The sequence below is a fragment of the Trichoderma asperellum genome, chromosome 2, assembly GCF_020647865.1.
Source record: "Trichoderma asperellum chromosome 2, complete sequence".
Lineage (NCBI taxonomy): Eukaryota > Fungi > Ascomycota > Sordariomycetes > Hypocreales > Hypocreaceae > Trichoderma > Trichoderma asperellum.
In genome coordinates this window covers 169,796-184,150 of record NC_089416.1, presented here as the reverse complement: position 1 = coordinate 184,150, position 14,355 = coordinate 169,796, and the positions used below count along the sequence as shown (strand labels likewise).

Genomic DNA, 14,355 nt, shown 5'->3' with positions numbered 1-14,355 from the left:
AAAACTGATTATTAATGTGAGACAATAAGACGTCTCACTCAGTAATAGAGGATAGCGTAAAAATCGAGATGGTACGAACTGTAAAATGAAGCATCACCATGATTGAGTGAAGCTAGTTGAGTAATAGTCAAAATATATCCCCCCAAGTCTTTATTTAAGCCAATTAAACGTATCAATATCTTCTAATTCGTCGGGATGAACTATGTGAGAAGCCGATCTCCGAGATATCCTGTCTTGAAATATACCAGTAGTTGTATGAGGTGGATTGTTGAGGACTTGGTCCAAGACTTGCAAAATGAGACTTCTTGTCTTAATACATCGATCCGTGCAAGGCACACGAAGCATCAGCCATTCTATAAAAGCGCCAAGTAAGCTCAGTTGTTGAATAATTGCTGAGACAGGAGCGGAAGACATAGAGGAGCCTTTATAGTGCGCTAGAAGGAGGTTTTTACATAAAGTGACAGCAGCTGGAACCGCATAGCCTGTGATAAGCCACTCATGGTCGCCCTCCATGCCCACCAAGCAATCATTTCGCGTCCAGAAAATAACTGTAACTGATACAATTTCCAAACAGACCTCAACCAGCTCATCTTGGGCGATTTCAGGTTGAATATCGTGCAATACTCTTTCAATGAGAAGGAGATTTTGAAGGTGCTCGAGTCGGATGAAAAGTTTGGTGTACAAAACATGAGGCTGAAGCGATTTGAGCTTACAATCAGCATCAGATAACTGAATCCAGCTAGGAAGTTGGCTGAAAGCATAGACTTGTTTAAGCTTTAATTTGCTGTGTTTGGGGAAATGTTAGTCTCAAGTAGATTGAGGATGAAATGCGCTTACATTAAATCAGGCAAAAGTTTCGGTCTTTTATTTAGAGCAATAACCAAAATCTTCTCTCGAAGATTCGCTATCAACCCTCTTTCTCGCAGAGTTGTTGTGCCATAGATTTTCCCCCCAGTATTCCAGCCATAGTCATCAATTCCTAGCGAGAGAAGGTCTGAAGTCTCATTGGGCTTCTTGCGTAAGAGAGTGGCATCGCAGATATCCAGTGGCAAAGCTGTAGAGCAGTCTTGCGATGTTAACATAGGACTTTTACCAGAGAAAGCCGCAGCTGTTGTATCAAGAATATATATTGCGGTGAACAGACGGCGTTCCGATTGCTTCTTAATATGAAAGTCCTTTAGTGAGGAATCAGGCATAGCATGAAGTCGCAAAGAACATGCTAAAGAGATCGTTTCTGTGTGAAGCCTCCAAAAATTGGCATCTAAAATGATCTCGTTAGCATTATTCATTGTAGCTAGACAGAGATAAGGGGGCATTCACTATTAGGGCCATGCAAAATAGATGAAACAATGCTAGTCCGGTATAAGAGGTAGAGTAGAAATATGTTGCTAGATTTGGCCAATTGACAGAATCTGATGCAGCTTTCCATTACATTGAAGAATTTGGCCACCAGTACTCTGGGTCGATATTGACTGATGTGCTCTTTGTTTTGAAGGGCATATAGAGCCCAGCTGCTGAAGAGTAGCCCAATTGTCTCCCATCTTAATCGTGGGCCAGAGAATGATGTGTACCACTCCTCTGATGGATAATGTTGGCCGTCAGATAGTGCTATTGCAGTATTTGAGAAGATTATGAGTGCTAGTTCAATCAAGTGCTCTCTTTTCTTGCCCTGCTGAAATGCAGAAGCATAAGTACTTCTTAGCTCGGTCAATATCTGCGTCGTAGGCAATGGAATCCATCCATTGAACGGATTGATATGAGGCTTAGCAAGTATGTGTTCTGCCTCAAGACTTGGCAAGCTAGATAGAACATCCAAAGCTGCTTGCAATCCGCTGATGTCCACACTTAGTAAAGAGTTTCTCTCATGGGCTAGAGAGCTGAGGGTTGGAGGCATGCTTTCGTAGCGGCTGAGAACTTCACTCTCATTGAGTGGATTTAGGGTCGGCGCATTAGGCATCATCAATTCAACTGTTTCAAATGTACTGCTTGATAGTAATGGATCTACCGTCAAATTATTATGCGGGGACTTGGGGTGAACAATTCGAGCATTATTGGAACAGTGATCAGAGCTCTGCGCATGCTGGGGGTTCGTCGTAACATATCTGCAAGGCTTCTTCACCCGACTTCGCTGGCAGCGTAGACATGTTGGAAGAGAGCGATCACAAGCATATTTCCGTCTTCGGCAAGGCTCGCAAGCAACTAACCGACCGTTTTTAGTTCGTGGAAAGGCGGCGTTAAATGTTGTTTCATGCGGTTGATCCATTAGGAGATGGAGGTTGAATTTCGCGACGCGCCACAGAGGGTGATTTCCTGTATTGAAGACCTAGACTATGTACGCAGTGGCACGTGATAACGCTACCTCGAATCAGCTCAGCACAGAGAAGAGAAAGCAATGCGCGACAATAGGTACTAGATGATCCATGAATACGAAGTATGGAAGCCGATGTAAATTCGCGGCTATCAATCGCTTAGACTGGAAATATATTGTAGGAAATTCTGTTATCGAAAACTAAAAGGACTTACTGTGTTTTGGCAGCTTAGTAATATATTTAAATCACACAAACCCCACGAAGGAAGGTAGGATGAGGGTAATAAGTTCCTTCGTAATGTGCACAATTCCCGAAGGAAATGCAAAGCAAATCGAACTGTTGTCGCCATCGTCACATTCGGAGAACGGCTTCTCGAGTATGCGCTTTACGTTATCATAACCGGGTGATAGGAGCCCCATTCTCACAACACAAAGCACAGATTTTTGAACAGTGAAAGCATAGCACTTACGTAGAAGAACGACTTCACCACGCAATGCTCTAGGGGGTCCGCCCCAAACAACCATAGGAATGGGCTTTAAAACTTCAGCAAGGAAATCCATAAAGGTCAACTCCTATAGCAAACTTCCAAGGGGCAAGGCGAACAAAACGAGCGTAGGGAGTGGTCGTGCGGTGTGCGATGTTCTGCGATTGCTATTGATATCTCTGGGCGACAATATTGAAGGACTATGGCGTAAATGGCAAGGCACTTCTAATAATCCACTATTCTACCTTTATCTAGCAATCGAATGATATTCTACTCTGCAACTACCAAATGGATTATGAAGCTTTCGAAAGGTGTTGGCCATAAAACTGGTCGTATAGGCCTTCTAGTAGGCCGCAGGAACTATGCCTATTAAGATTCGCTCCTCATATCCAACCCCTTTTCTTGACTATGAAGAATTATAAAATGTCAAGATTAGAAGGCTTATATCGATAATGACCAATATTATAGAAGGAAATATCCACTGGGTCTCTAATATTGGCAGACCTTATTGCATATAGTATGAAGTATATATTATAGCAGAACACTTCCGAATAGTTGAATGCTAATCATCTAGATCACTTCAATTTTACGTCTTCCTCTTTGCTTCTACTACTTCTCGCCTCTCACTCTTTAATTGTTCCTCGCTGTTGTCCTCCCAGCTCCAAGATGCACCAATGGATTGACTTAACCCCCGAGGAACTTACACAACTTGCTTACACATTATCAACAATCCTTCACGGAAAAGTGAACTTTGTGATCATCGGTGGAGCCACATACTCACTACAACGAGTAGCTACCTCTAACTCTTAACCCAGCCCTAAAGATCATCTCGACCTCAATATAGAACCAACCAAAACAATACAACACCGAGATCATTTCGAACTGGCTGGCCGCAAACATAACCTAGGAACAGTCCAATATGTTGAGCAGTTTGGCATTATGACTCCTACAATTCCTATAATTTCTATCTTCCGGAGGCAGAACGAATACCTGGTTGAGATTAAGATCTTTAATTCAAAGCCTGACTAACTGGGAGACAATAAGCCCTCGTTCACCTAGAGGGAAATCCAGTGACAAAGGCTTCTTCCAACTAGAGACCATTGCGTCCAGCACCATAAAACTCAAGAGCAGCTTCGGGTATTCCTGTCATGCATCCCAAGTAGTTTCTCCGAGAAAAAGATACCGTCTCAATTCGAGCGCTAAGAATCAGTAATGAGGCTTCTGATATTCTGGATATTGAAGTATTACTGGATATGGTCGTCTCAAAATTTCTTGTCTATCTGAGGCAAATCATGTCAACGCCTTGAAAGTTTTGTTGTGGAAGATTTGAAGCTGGTCAGCAAAATGAGAGAAGTCATTTCTTGGCACCCAGTTTTTGGAAACTGAACAGCATCTTTAGCTGCTTTTACTACTTCTTGATGCTGGGAATAGGAAGTAACTGGCTCTGATATGGTTGGATTGCGGTTGAAGCGCTAGTGTTGGTGATTGGAGGAGATTGTGAATATTCGTAACCGTCTTTAAGTTTGAGCAGAGCTGGTATTAAGGCTGGTGTAGCACGCATTATATATGCTTTCTTCAAGTCTCTCGGTGTGTGATTAAGCGAAATTAAATTGTTAAATTGTTATTCACCTCACCAATTTCTTTATGTCAATCGACCTGTTATATCATTAAGCTAAACAGGGCAAAAGATTAAGCCAATAATCGCAACTGTAGCAATTATTGTAACAGAGCCAGCTGCTTATAAAGGATTTGATCTATTACAAGGGACTAGCTCGTAACCTTATCCACCATACCAAACGCGGCCAATGTTATGAATTTACAGTTATTCTAAGCTTTTGCTTCTTCTGCTTCTTGTACTTAACTATTATATGCCTCTTGGATACGTTTTTCTGTAGACCGGCAGTTTTATTAAGCATATTCCGCTTTCCATTATAAGTTAGTATTGGTAAACTTTTATCAGAGCCTAAAGAAACAAAACGCACGTATACATAATAAATGCATTCGATCGCAGTTAACAGCCTAATATACCCTTACGATTCTCACGTAATTGGTGCGCATAGAGCCCTTACAACAATGGTCCACAATTCGGATATAATTCAATTATCCTCTATATTAATCTCTAACTTCTATCCATCCAAAACATATGCAACTGGCGGATTTGGATTCTAGCCTATAAGGATATATCAAATGTCGCTATGTGAAAAATATATTAGGCAATTGTTACACCTTACCTATGCTGACGGTGTTTGTGTTGCGCCGCACATTTGTTAGATGCCGAGATAGTATATAAAAGCCATTGTTTTCCGCCATCATAGAGATATGAATTAAGTTGGCTGTAAGTTTTCTCCGTTGGCCGGTTTCCGCTGTAGCCTTCGCGTTGCTTCGCCATGAAGTACGGTTCTGTACTTGCGCTCTTCCTCGGAGCAGCTATCCCTGTTCAGGCCTCATTTTCGTGGAAGAATGTTAAAATTGGTGGCGGTGGCGGTTTTATTCCTGGAATCGTCTTTCACCCCAAAACAAAAGGCGTAGCTTATGCCCGAGCAGATATCGGCGGCCTCTATCGCTTGAATTCTGATGATTCTTGGACTGCCATTACGGATGGCATTGCTAATGATGCCAGCTGGCATAATTGGGGCATTGATGCCGTTGCTCTCGATCCCCAGAATGACGAGAAGATATACGCTGCGGTAGGCATGTATACTAACAGCTGGTTCGTACAATTTACCCAGGCCAAGGGTTGATAACTCTGACACGTCTACAGGGATCCCAATAATGGTGCTATTATTAGGTCGTCGGACCGTGGTGCAACCTGGTCCTTCAGCAACCTGACATTTAAAGTCGGAGGTAACATGCCGGGACGTGGCACTGGAGAGCGCCTAGCTGTTGATCCAGCCAACTCCAATATTATCTACTTTGGGGCTCGGTCTGGAAATGGTCTGTGGAAATCTATAGACGGTGGTGTCACCTTTTCAAAGGTAGCATCATTTACAGACACGGGCCCGTTTGTACCAGACCCGAGTGATACTACTGGTTACAATAGCGACAAACAGGGACTGTTATGGGTGACATTTGACTCAACTAGTGACACTACTGGTGGCGCGACGTCGCGGATATTTGTTGGTACTGCTGATAACATAACTGCTTCAGTATACGTGAGCACAAATGCCGGCTCCACATGGACTGCCGTCCCTGGACAGCCAGGTAGATACTTTCCCCATAAAGCCAAACTCCAGCCAACAGAAAAAGCTTTGTACCTGACCTATTCTGATGGTACGGGACCATATGACGGCACATCTGGGTCGGTATGGAGATACGATATCACAGCTGGGACGTGGAAAGACATAACTCCTGTGAGCGGGTCAGATCTCTACTTTGGCTTTGGCGGTCTCGGTCTTGATATGCAAAAACCAGGAACACTTGTCGTCGCTTCACTGAATTCTTGGTGGCCAGATGCTCAGTTATTCCGTTCCAATGATTCAGGGGCGACTTGGAGCCCTCTGTGGGCATGGGCTAGCTATCCTGCCATGACTTATTATTATAGCATCTCGGTAAGCTAACATTGATGCTGTATCCTATTATTAAACAATAGCCACTGACCGATTTTAAGACTCCCTTAGCCCCATGGATTAAAAATGATTTCATCGACGTAACCAGCGAAACTCCACCTGGCGGAATTATCAAGCGTCTTGGCTGGATGATCGAGTCACTTGAGATTGATCCACTGGACAGTAATCACTGGCTCTACGGTACTGGCATGACGATCTTCGGTGGTCATGATTTGACTAAGTGGGATACAATTCACAATGTGACAATTCAGTCGCTCGCAGATGGCATCGAAGAGACTGCTATCCAAGGCCTAGCCTCTGCACCTGGCGGGAGCGAGCTGTTAGTGGCGCTTGGAGATGAGAATGGCTACACTTTCACAAGCGCGAGTAGCCTTGGTACTTCTCCGCAGACAGTCTGGTCGACTCCAACATGGACGACCTCGACAAGCGTTGACTACGCAGGTAACTCAGTCAAAAATGTTGTCCGAGTCGGCAACACTGCTGGCACTCAACAGGTTGCAATATCATCGGATGGCGGTGTAACATGGAACATTGACTACGGCGCTGACACAAACATGAATGGCGGCACTGTAGCCTATTCAGCCAACGCTGATACAATCCTGTGGTCGACAGGATCAACGGGTGTGCAGCGATCCCAATACCAGGGTAGCTTCACCTCAGTCTCCAGTTTGCCCGCAGCTGCCGTGATCGCCGCAGACAAGAAGACAAACAGTCTCTTCTATGCTGGATACGCATCGACATTTTATGTCAGCAATAATACCGGTAGCAGCTTTACAGCTGGGCCAAAACTGGGTAGCGCCACCTCTATCCGGGACATTATTGCCCACCCAACAACCGCGGGCACTTTATATGTTTCCACTGATGCTGGCATCTTCCGTTCGACTGACTCGGGCACGACGTTCGCTCAGGTGTCCACTGCTCTTACTAACACTTACCAGATTGCTCTTGGCCTCGGCTCCGGATCGAACTGGAATCTGTATGCCTTCGGTACCGGTTCAGCTGGCAACCGCCTCTATGCCAGTGCAGATAACGGCGCAACCTGGACTGATATTCAAGGTGGCACCCAGGGCTTCGGCGCCATTGATGGTGCCAAGCTAGCGGGTAGTGCCAGCGTCTCTGGTCAGGTTTATGTCGGTACCAACGGTCGTGGTGTCTTCTATGCTCAGGGCACAATTAGCGGTGGCACAGGTGGAAGCTCTTCCTCCTCGAGTAAGACTAGCAGCACCACCACCGCTAGAAGCAGCACCACACTTAAATCATCAACTGTGTCGACTACCCAGACGTCGACTGTGATCTCATCGACTCGTACTAGCTCGTCGTCCAGCCCTACAGGATCAGGTCTTGCACAGCATTACGCTCAGTGCGGGGGCATTGGCTGGACAGGCCCGACACAATGCGTGTCACCGTATACTTGCCAAGCGCAAAATGATTGTAAGCGAATGGCTCTATCTCTTCTGCTCCAATAGATTATCCTCCAATGGAAAAAGATTACTAATTTGACTTACATAGATTACTCACAATGCGTTTAAATAGAATGAGCTTGCATCCATCTTGTGATACTAGATATAATTAAACTTAGTATTCAACGTGGAAAATACCCCTATATACCAGTAGCTAACCTTTATCGTGCAAGCAGCATATGTTCAGAGGTACAGATGTTCCATTACAGTGCATACGATGACCATTCACTTTAGTAAATGTCCGAAAAGCCTCAATGTTATTCGTATTCGTTGAGGTATCCTAGCAACTTCCCGTTTAGGAAGGTGCATAGTCCAATGCTTATATTTGAATAGCCCATTGCAAAGAATCAGCACAGTTCCCAATTATGCTTCCTTGTTAAAGATGGATTTTTTAAGGTATGGCAGATAAGCGAAGAACCATGTCCTCGAAATCTTACATGCGCAGCAGGTATGACTAAAGCATGAAAGCAAGTGCAGTTACTGCAGACTTCTCTTGCTAATTTTGGGTACAACTGGTCACTCATTCTTGGCATATTTTACAGTGTAATAATGCGCTTGAAGAGTGAAGATTTTGCTTTATGGATTCAAAGACTAAAAGTTTTTGAACTTTTCTACTTCAAAGCTGGTATATGATGACTGGAGTTTCCAAAGACTGACTTTGGTTGTTGACCCTGTCATGGCAAAACGTGTATTGTAATAACTATTTGTGCAGGTGTGGTTGAGTATATGGACTGAATGACCACTGCATGCATGCATACCTCGAACATTAAGATATAGCGAGCGAAAGTGTTGAATAGGATATGTATATAAATATATGCTTCACGTATTCTAAGATTTTGAATATATACAGAAACTATAATGTGATTTATGTACACCTGGACTTTGTAATATATACCTTGAATATGGAATTTAACATTGGTTGAATTTGCTGTCGGAGTAGAGCCAGCCAGTCATCCGATTGGCAATGTCATTCACATATGAATTTGTAGCACCCTCGCCATCGTTCAAATTTCCGCTGTCAACTGAGCCCGAGTTATAGCAGCGAGCAGCCTAATCATTAATGGTCAGCACTTGTGTGGATCAGTTTTCAGTAAATAGCTTACTTCGTAGATATTTCCATATTGATTTATGCACTGAACAAGGCCATCGCCAAGGGCGGTTCCCTGGGTTCCATCGATAACCATTTGAGTTATACTAGATTGTTGAGCTGAATTACTGGCTGAATTTCCTACAAATGTTACTCCACCATCAGACTGCATCAAGCCGGGGTTATCTGGCTGAGAAGGATCTGGGTTGGTAGTCGGGCAAACATTGACACAGCCAATGGACTTTGTCAGCGTTAGTAGATGGAAACAAAAATTGGTAGTCTAGTTTATGAATGGGAAGAAAAGTACCTCTTGCAAAATTGTTGCCAGAATGAATCTATGGTCAACCAAAGAAGTTTGGGCAACTTGCTGGATGGCATTCCAAATTAGGCCAGTCTGCTCTCCGCTGTTACCAGCTCCAAAAGCGCCAGCGCCATTTGAGCACGATCCAATCCCTAAGTCGGCACACGACTCCGCCATAGCATTTTTTGAGTAGTTCCACATTGCATCGAACTCTATCCATTCGGAAACGGGAGGGAAGTTTTCCCAGCCACCATAATAGCACCCTGTAAAGTATTAGCATTTTTGCATTCGAAAGTCTAACTGTAGTGAAAGATAAGATCGCAGGTGGAGAATTACTGTAAGTGTCCGTTCCAGCATTTCCAGTGCCGTCGTAAATATTGGCATTATTGTTGTTTCCAGCTCCGCTGCTGAAAGCTGCCGAGCTGGTGACTTTCTGGCTTGAGGGATTGGAAACAGCTAGCGCTAAGCTAGCGAAACCCAAGGGCATGGCGAGTCTGAAATGCATTTTGATACCTTTACTTTGCCTTTAGGTAATTGTAAGATGATAATGTGAAGAATAGAAGACAGTGTATAAATCTCAAACGTGGAAATGGTTGTCCTTTATATAATTAGATGTCATGAGCACATAGCTATATTTAATGGTGAGTGGACCGGTCTAAGTCAACCAAGGAAAGAGTAATTACGTTCTAAATCTGTAACTGTCTTTCTAATACTTTTCATACGATCCTTCTAGTAAATGAGCTTGAATAGGTAACTTAGCTGCAAGATATCTCTTGATGCTTCATTCATCATGGGGTACAATTATTGGTGGATAATAACGATTTGCCGTGTTTGCCGTATCTGGGGGAGTTTAAACTAGTACTAGTACGAGAGACCCCTAAAGTAGAAGGAGCTTGAATCATTTCGGCACTTCGGTCCTTTTACGGCTCACTCGATTTCGTTATATCTAAGAGATTTACAATGAGCAGTCGCCATATAATTTTTCCTCCTGCCCGAGAGGGAAAGATTTCATATGAGTACGTGCGTGGAACGGACTATTACTAACAAGGCGCTTGTAGATATCTGGAAGTAGGTAGTCATTGAATAGTAAAAAAGAGAGTTACTAACACTAAATACGGAGATATCGCTGCATGAATGCGGCAGCAATGGTGCTATAATTCTTTGACCATGCACAAGGCATGGGTTTTGTAACACGACGAATTGGAGAATATAACCGTTGCGAGAGATGTATATAACATTAGAGTTGCAAATTTTACTGGAACTTTACTTATTTCTGGAATTTACATGATAAATACTTCAAGGGATCAATCTACAACAATTTTTAGTTTTATCACTTAGTGCATGCTTAACGGACTTTCAATATGCGGGCACTAGCTTATTTTTCTCAACTAACATTTATTAATTACTAATCAGCAGCTTTGTTCTAAAGTCCGGAGAAAGCTGAACCTCATCTTACAACTCTACAATTTACGTATTTGTGACTCAAAACATCAAAGGTAATAACAAGATTTTTTCTTTTTTTTTTTTTTTTCATCTTTTTTTTCTTTGCATTTTCTTGCTTCAAAAGTTACTATTGCAAAAGCATTCCCATAAATTTAATATAAAGTAAAGGAAAAGAAATGCAAATTTAACACGCAAGACCTCTTTATTTTATAGCGCTAGTTAATTAAGTACTATGGTTATATTTTCCCTCTCACTACCCCCAGAGAGCATTATAATCAACTCTGACAATTAGTCAGACTTGACCTTTTCGGAGCATGAGCTACAAAAGTATTCTCCCAAGTTTGATGAAACCATGCTTTGAAGAGAGGAGTTAGCAACTTATACAATAATACTTTATGAAGGCAGCTTTTGCATTTACAATGGACTTTTATTCCAGTTACTCTTAAAAAAAAGCCCCAACAATAAAATCGCCCATAATTTAGTTAAAAGTTAAGGAGAATACACGAGATTAATAGCTCTATTGTTGTGCCGTTCTTTATTTATATTACTAACTTGTTCATCCTCAATTCTCCGACCGAGATAAAAGCTCTTTTAATATTGACTTTCCAAATCCTGTTGTTCGTGAGCAAAGATAGCTAGGTAGCAATTATATCCACTGGACTTGCCTCCGCTTTCGCACATTGAATGCAAAACTCAAGAGGTTTGAGTCTTGGTCTGGTGTCATCGTTCTCCATGAGATATAAATAGGAGTTTCCCATATAGGGTTCATTTTCAAATTTACCAAGCACTTCTAGTTTCTAACCGTTCAATGCTTGATGCTGTCCGTCTGTAAACGATGTCGACCCGAAGGATATGTCGCTGGTGGATCACTTCTTATCAGCCACGCAGTTTCTCTTTTGAAGAAATGGCCCCCTGTTTCTTTATTTTGGCTTTGGGAAGCTCGATTCAACTTACTGTAGTACTTAAGTTTACCCATACTAGGTCAGCTCCGCTGAGTAAGGTGCATTATGATTGTTGGTATAGAAAGCCGTATCTGGATATAACTCTCCAGTAAAACTTTCTCTTATACCTGAGTTTCTCCAATAAGTTTCGGTAAATTGCAAAAAGTGTTTATTTCGAAGTCGAATGTTCGTTATTGCTAGAGGATATTAAATACAGGAGATAAATGGCACCAGGAAGATAATGACGTCCAGTATGATATTGATTGTGGTTTAGAAGAGGCCGTCAATGTCAGTGGGATAATATAAAAAGATGCATGAAAAGCAGGAGTTTGGCTACCAACAGGCCGTGTGCGTTCTTAACCAATATGTCATCAAACCACGCTTCTAGCGCTTCATCTGCATTACTAATTGCGGCTTCGGCATATGGGAAAATTGTAAATAATCTCTTGACAAGAATACATAAAAGAATCCAGTTGAATATGGTGACTCTAGTATATATAATTAGAAAAAATAAAGACTACAAAAAAAGAGAAGGAAAAGAATGTACTGACATATAATAAAGGCCTGAAAAGGCAATACACACTCTAGATCCAACAAAATTGATGCTTAAATTGTAATTGACTCCTTCGCTTTCTCAATCGTGGTCTTTATCATATTGGCAATTGACCACACATCCAGAACCATAATTGCACGATAGCCTGATTCAATCATCTGTGGAACCATATCGAGGTTCGTAGCAGCACTAGGTTGAGTTAACATTTGATGGATGCTTTCATTACTGGGCATTTGCTTACCCCCATAGCGGCACGTTGTATTTTTTGCTTGCCTTTGACATACTCTCCATAGCAGAAAGAAGCGTAGGATGAGGTTCGCCTAGAGATAGTGGTACCCCTGCATCTGCCATGAAATCGCCGGGCCCGAACATGAGCGCTGAGACACCAGGTATTGAAGCAATCTCTTCAACATTCGAGATTCCTTGTACACTCTCTATTTGGGGAATTACAGCGACATGTTCATTTGATGTTTTCATATTGAATGCATCGTCTGGATATAACGAAGCATCTGAAATGCCAGGAGTAAAAATCCACGGACTAAATGAGCGATTGCCAAGAGGAGCTTGTGAATTTAGATGCGGTCAGCTGGTGTGGCTCTTGAATATCTTGTTTTTATTATATCCACACTTACGGTAATATATTTTCTTCATGAACTCTTGAACTTCCTCTTTACTTTCACTGTGAGGGATAATAATGCCAGCTGCGCCAGCGTCCAAAGCCGTAGTTAAAGCCCATTCGTCTTCTTTGGGTACCCTAACTAAGGCCATTGTTTTGCCTTCTGAATGATGCTGTGCTGCATGAATAGCGCTGTTCGAGTTAGTGCTCTCTCCTCATCGTGGATAAGAGTGTTCGTACTCGTGAAGTACTATTCGATCAAACATGCCATGCTCAACATCAATCCAAACAAAATCTGGCCTTACAGAAGCATAAACCTTTGTTAAAAAAGAGCTAGGGATACCTTGAGCAATGCCAAACATAGTTTTCTTAGGGTCTTTTTGCGCTTCTCGTAAAGCTTCTTGCAGATTTCCAGGGTATGTGAGGAGGGCTGATCGCCATTTTGCCTGCGCGTGTAGGGCAGTGTTGTCCAGGTAGCCTTTTCCAGACATACTGAAAAGCTGTGGTGATGTATCCTAACGCTGTTGCGTTTTAGTTAAGAGGACATGCGACTTTACAGATGGCATTAAAGAGAAAGCTGTTCCTTTTATAAACAATAGTTCGTATAGCATTACAGAATCAGAAACCTATATTCTTACAGTCACATCTAGGTTCAGTGGCTGCAACTTAAAGAAACATTGCCTGTATTTTTGCAAATAATCTATAGATGAACTGTTTTGTCAATGTTTATTAGCGCTTAGCTAATTCTTACTGTATTTATTCTGCTTCGCCAAGCCAGTGTACGTTGAGCACCGTATTGCTGCTTAAGCGGTTTTCTATGTAATTTAGACAGTAAAAACTAAAATGGAATGCTTTTGTATTAGCTGTGAATACCGAATATGCCATTGATTTCTTAGTCGGAGCGTATTAAGAGGTAAATGAGGGGCTGTCAGAATATATATAATTCTAAAGACCAAAACCCAGCTATAATGTCATTTCGCGCTCTACGCTACAACGATTTAATATATATTACCTGTTTTCACCAGCCAGTGGTGCATTCGTCAGAAAGGCCAGACCACCAAAACTTTGCTAGCCAACCACGAGATATTTTAAGGACTTCTGGTGAGAATTATTGCTCGCGGACGCATGTTGATCTTCTGTAACATTTGACGAGTAGAATTTTACAAATAGTGATTGTTTGCTGAGTAACTGGCCTTTCAGATGTAAATTACTCCATGGTGTCTAAAAAGATAACCATTAGTGCTTAGAGCTATATATTGGATATGCTGTCGATGAATACATGACGGTCTACTTGTAAATAATGATCTATTCACCCCGTTTCTCTTTTCCTACTTTGCTACATGCATAGCTACAATCAGCTTGCAATTAATATTGCATTCTCAAAAGCTTGCATGCCGTTACCAACGAATCAAAATATTACGCGCCCACTTTCTTTAGTACAGCGCTATGCCAAAAGTCTGTATATAACTTGCACGAAGATTCCATTTCTATGTATGCTAAACTCAATCTTTATCTTGATCAGCTGCGCTATCACCCTTTCTTAGCTTACCTGTACGTATGCCGTATCGCTATTTATTAATGATTAATTTTCTCCG

General features: G+C 42.2%; 4 protein-coding genes across 4 annotated transcripts; 1 reads left to right on the top strand and 3 right to left on the bottom strand.

Moving 5' to 3' along the window:
• Positions 1 to 111: 111 nt before the first annotated feature.
• TrAFT101_002359 (uncharacterized protein) lies at positions 112 to 2,461 on the bottom strand. Its single transcript, XM_024904961.2, has 3 exons — positions 1,321 to 2,461; positions 838 to 1,261; positions 112 to 784 (listed from the first exon to the last, which is right to left on the bottom strand). Exons 1-3 carry the CDS (start codon positions 2,261 to 2,263, stop codon positions 151 to 153), a joined length of 2,001 nt encoding a protein of 666 aa, XP_024763437.2. The 5' UTR covers positions 2,264 to 2,461; the 3' UTR covers positions 112 to 150.
• Positions 2,462 to 5,040: 2,579 nt separating this feature from the next.
• Positions 5,041 to 8,312, top strand: CEL74A (Xyloglucanase). The gene is made up of 4 exons (XM_024907562.2): positions 5,041 to 5,503; positions 5,555 to 6,341; positions 6,401 to 7,790; positions 7,869 to 8,312. Exons 1-4 carry the CDS (start codon positions 5,181 to 5,183, stop codon positions 7,886 to 7,888), a joined length of 2,520 nt encoding a protein of 839 aa, XP_024763436.2. The 5' UTR covers positions 5,041 to 5,180; the 3' UTR covers positions 7,889 to 8,312.
• A 416-nt stretch (positions 8,313 to 8,728) lies between these two features.
• Positions 8,729 to 9,694, bottom strand: TrAFT101_002357 (uncharacterized protein; the record flags this gene model as incomplete). Its single annotated transcript, XM_024899512.2, has 4 exons — positions 8,729 to 8,869; positions 8,923 to 9,147; positions 9,214 to 9,470; positions 9,544 to 9,694. 4 exons carry the CDS (start codon positions 9,692 to 9,694, stop codon positions 8,729 to 8,731), a joined length of 774 nt encoding a protein of 257 aa, XP_024763435.2.
• A 2,503-nt stretch (positions 9,695 to 12,197) lies between these two features.
• On the bottom strand, positions 12,198 to 13,251 carry TrAFT101_002356 (uncharacterized protein; the record flags this gene model as incomplete). Its single annotated transcript, XM_024906361.2, has 4 exons — positions 12,198 to 12,333; positions 12,386 to 12,707; positions 12,777 to 12,952; positions 13,001 to 13,251. 4 exons carry the CDS (start codon positions 13,249 to 13,251, stop codon positions 12,198 to 12,200), a joined length of 885 nt encoding a protein of 294 aa, XP_024763434.2.
• Between the last annotated feature and the right edge of the window lie 1,104 nt (positions 13,252 to 14,355).

What these genes read in the sequence shown, in the direction of transcription:
- CEL74A (XM_024907562.2), top strand. Translation starts at nt 5,181, where the DNA reads ATGAAGTACGGTTCTGTACTTGCGCTCTTCCTCGGAGCAGCTATCCCT. An exon ending in CTTATTATTATAGCATCTCG is followed by an intron (nt 6,342 to 6,400) that starts GTAAGCTAACAT and finishes ACCGATTTTAAG; the next exon opens with ACTCCCTTAGCCCCATGGAT. An exon ending in TTGCCAAGCGCAAAATGATT is followed by an intron (nt 7,791 to 7,868) that starts GTAAGCGAATGG and finishes TGACTTACATAG; the next exon opens with ATTACTCACAATGCGTTTAA.
- TrAFT101_002359 (XM_024904961.2), bottom strand. Translation starts at nt 2,263, where the DNA reads ATGGATCAACCGCATGAAACAACATTTAACGCCGCCTTTCCACGAACT. An exon ending in TATTTTGCATGGCCCTAATA is followed by an intron (nt 1,262 to 1,320) that starts GTGAATGCCCCC and finishes AGATCATTTTAG; the next exon opens with ATGCCAATTTTTGGAGGCTT. An exon ending in AAACTTTTGCCTGATTTAAT is followed by an intron (nt 785 to 837) that starts GTAAGCGCATTT and finishes CCCCAAACACAG; the next exon opens with CAAATTAAAGCTTAAACAAG.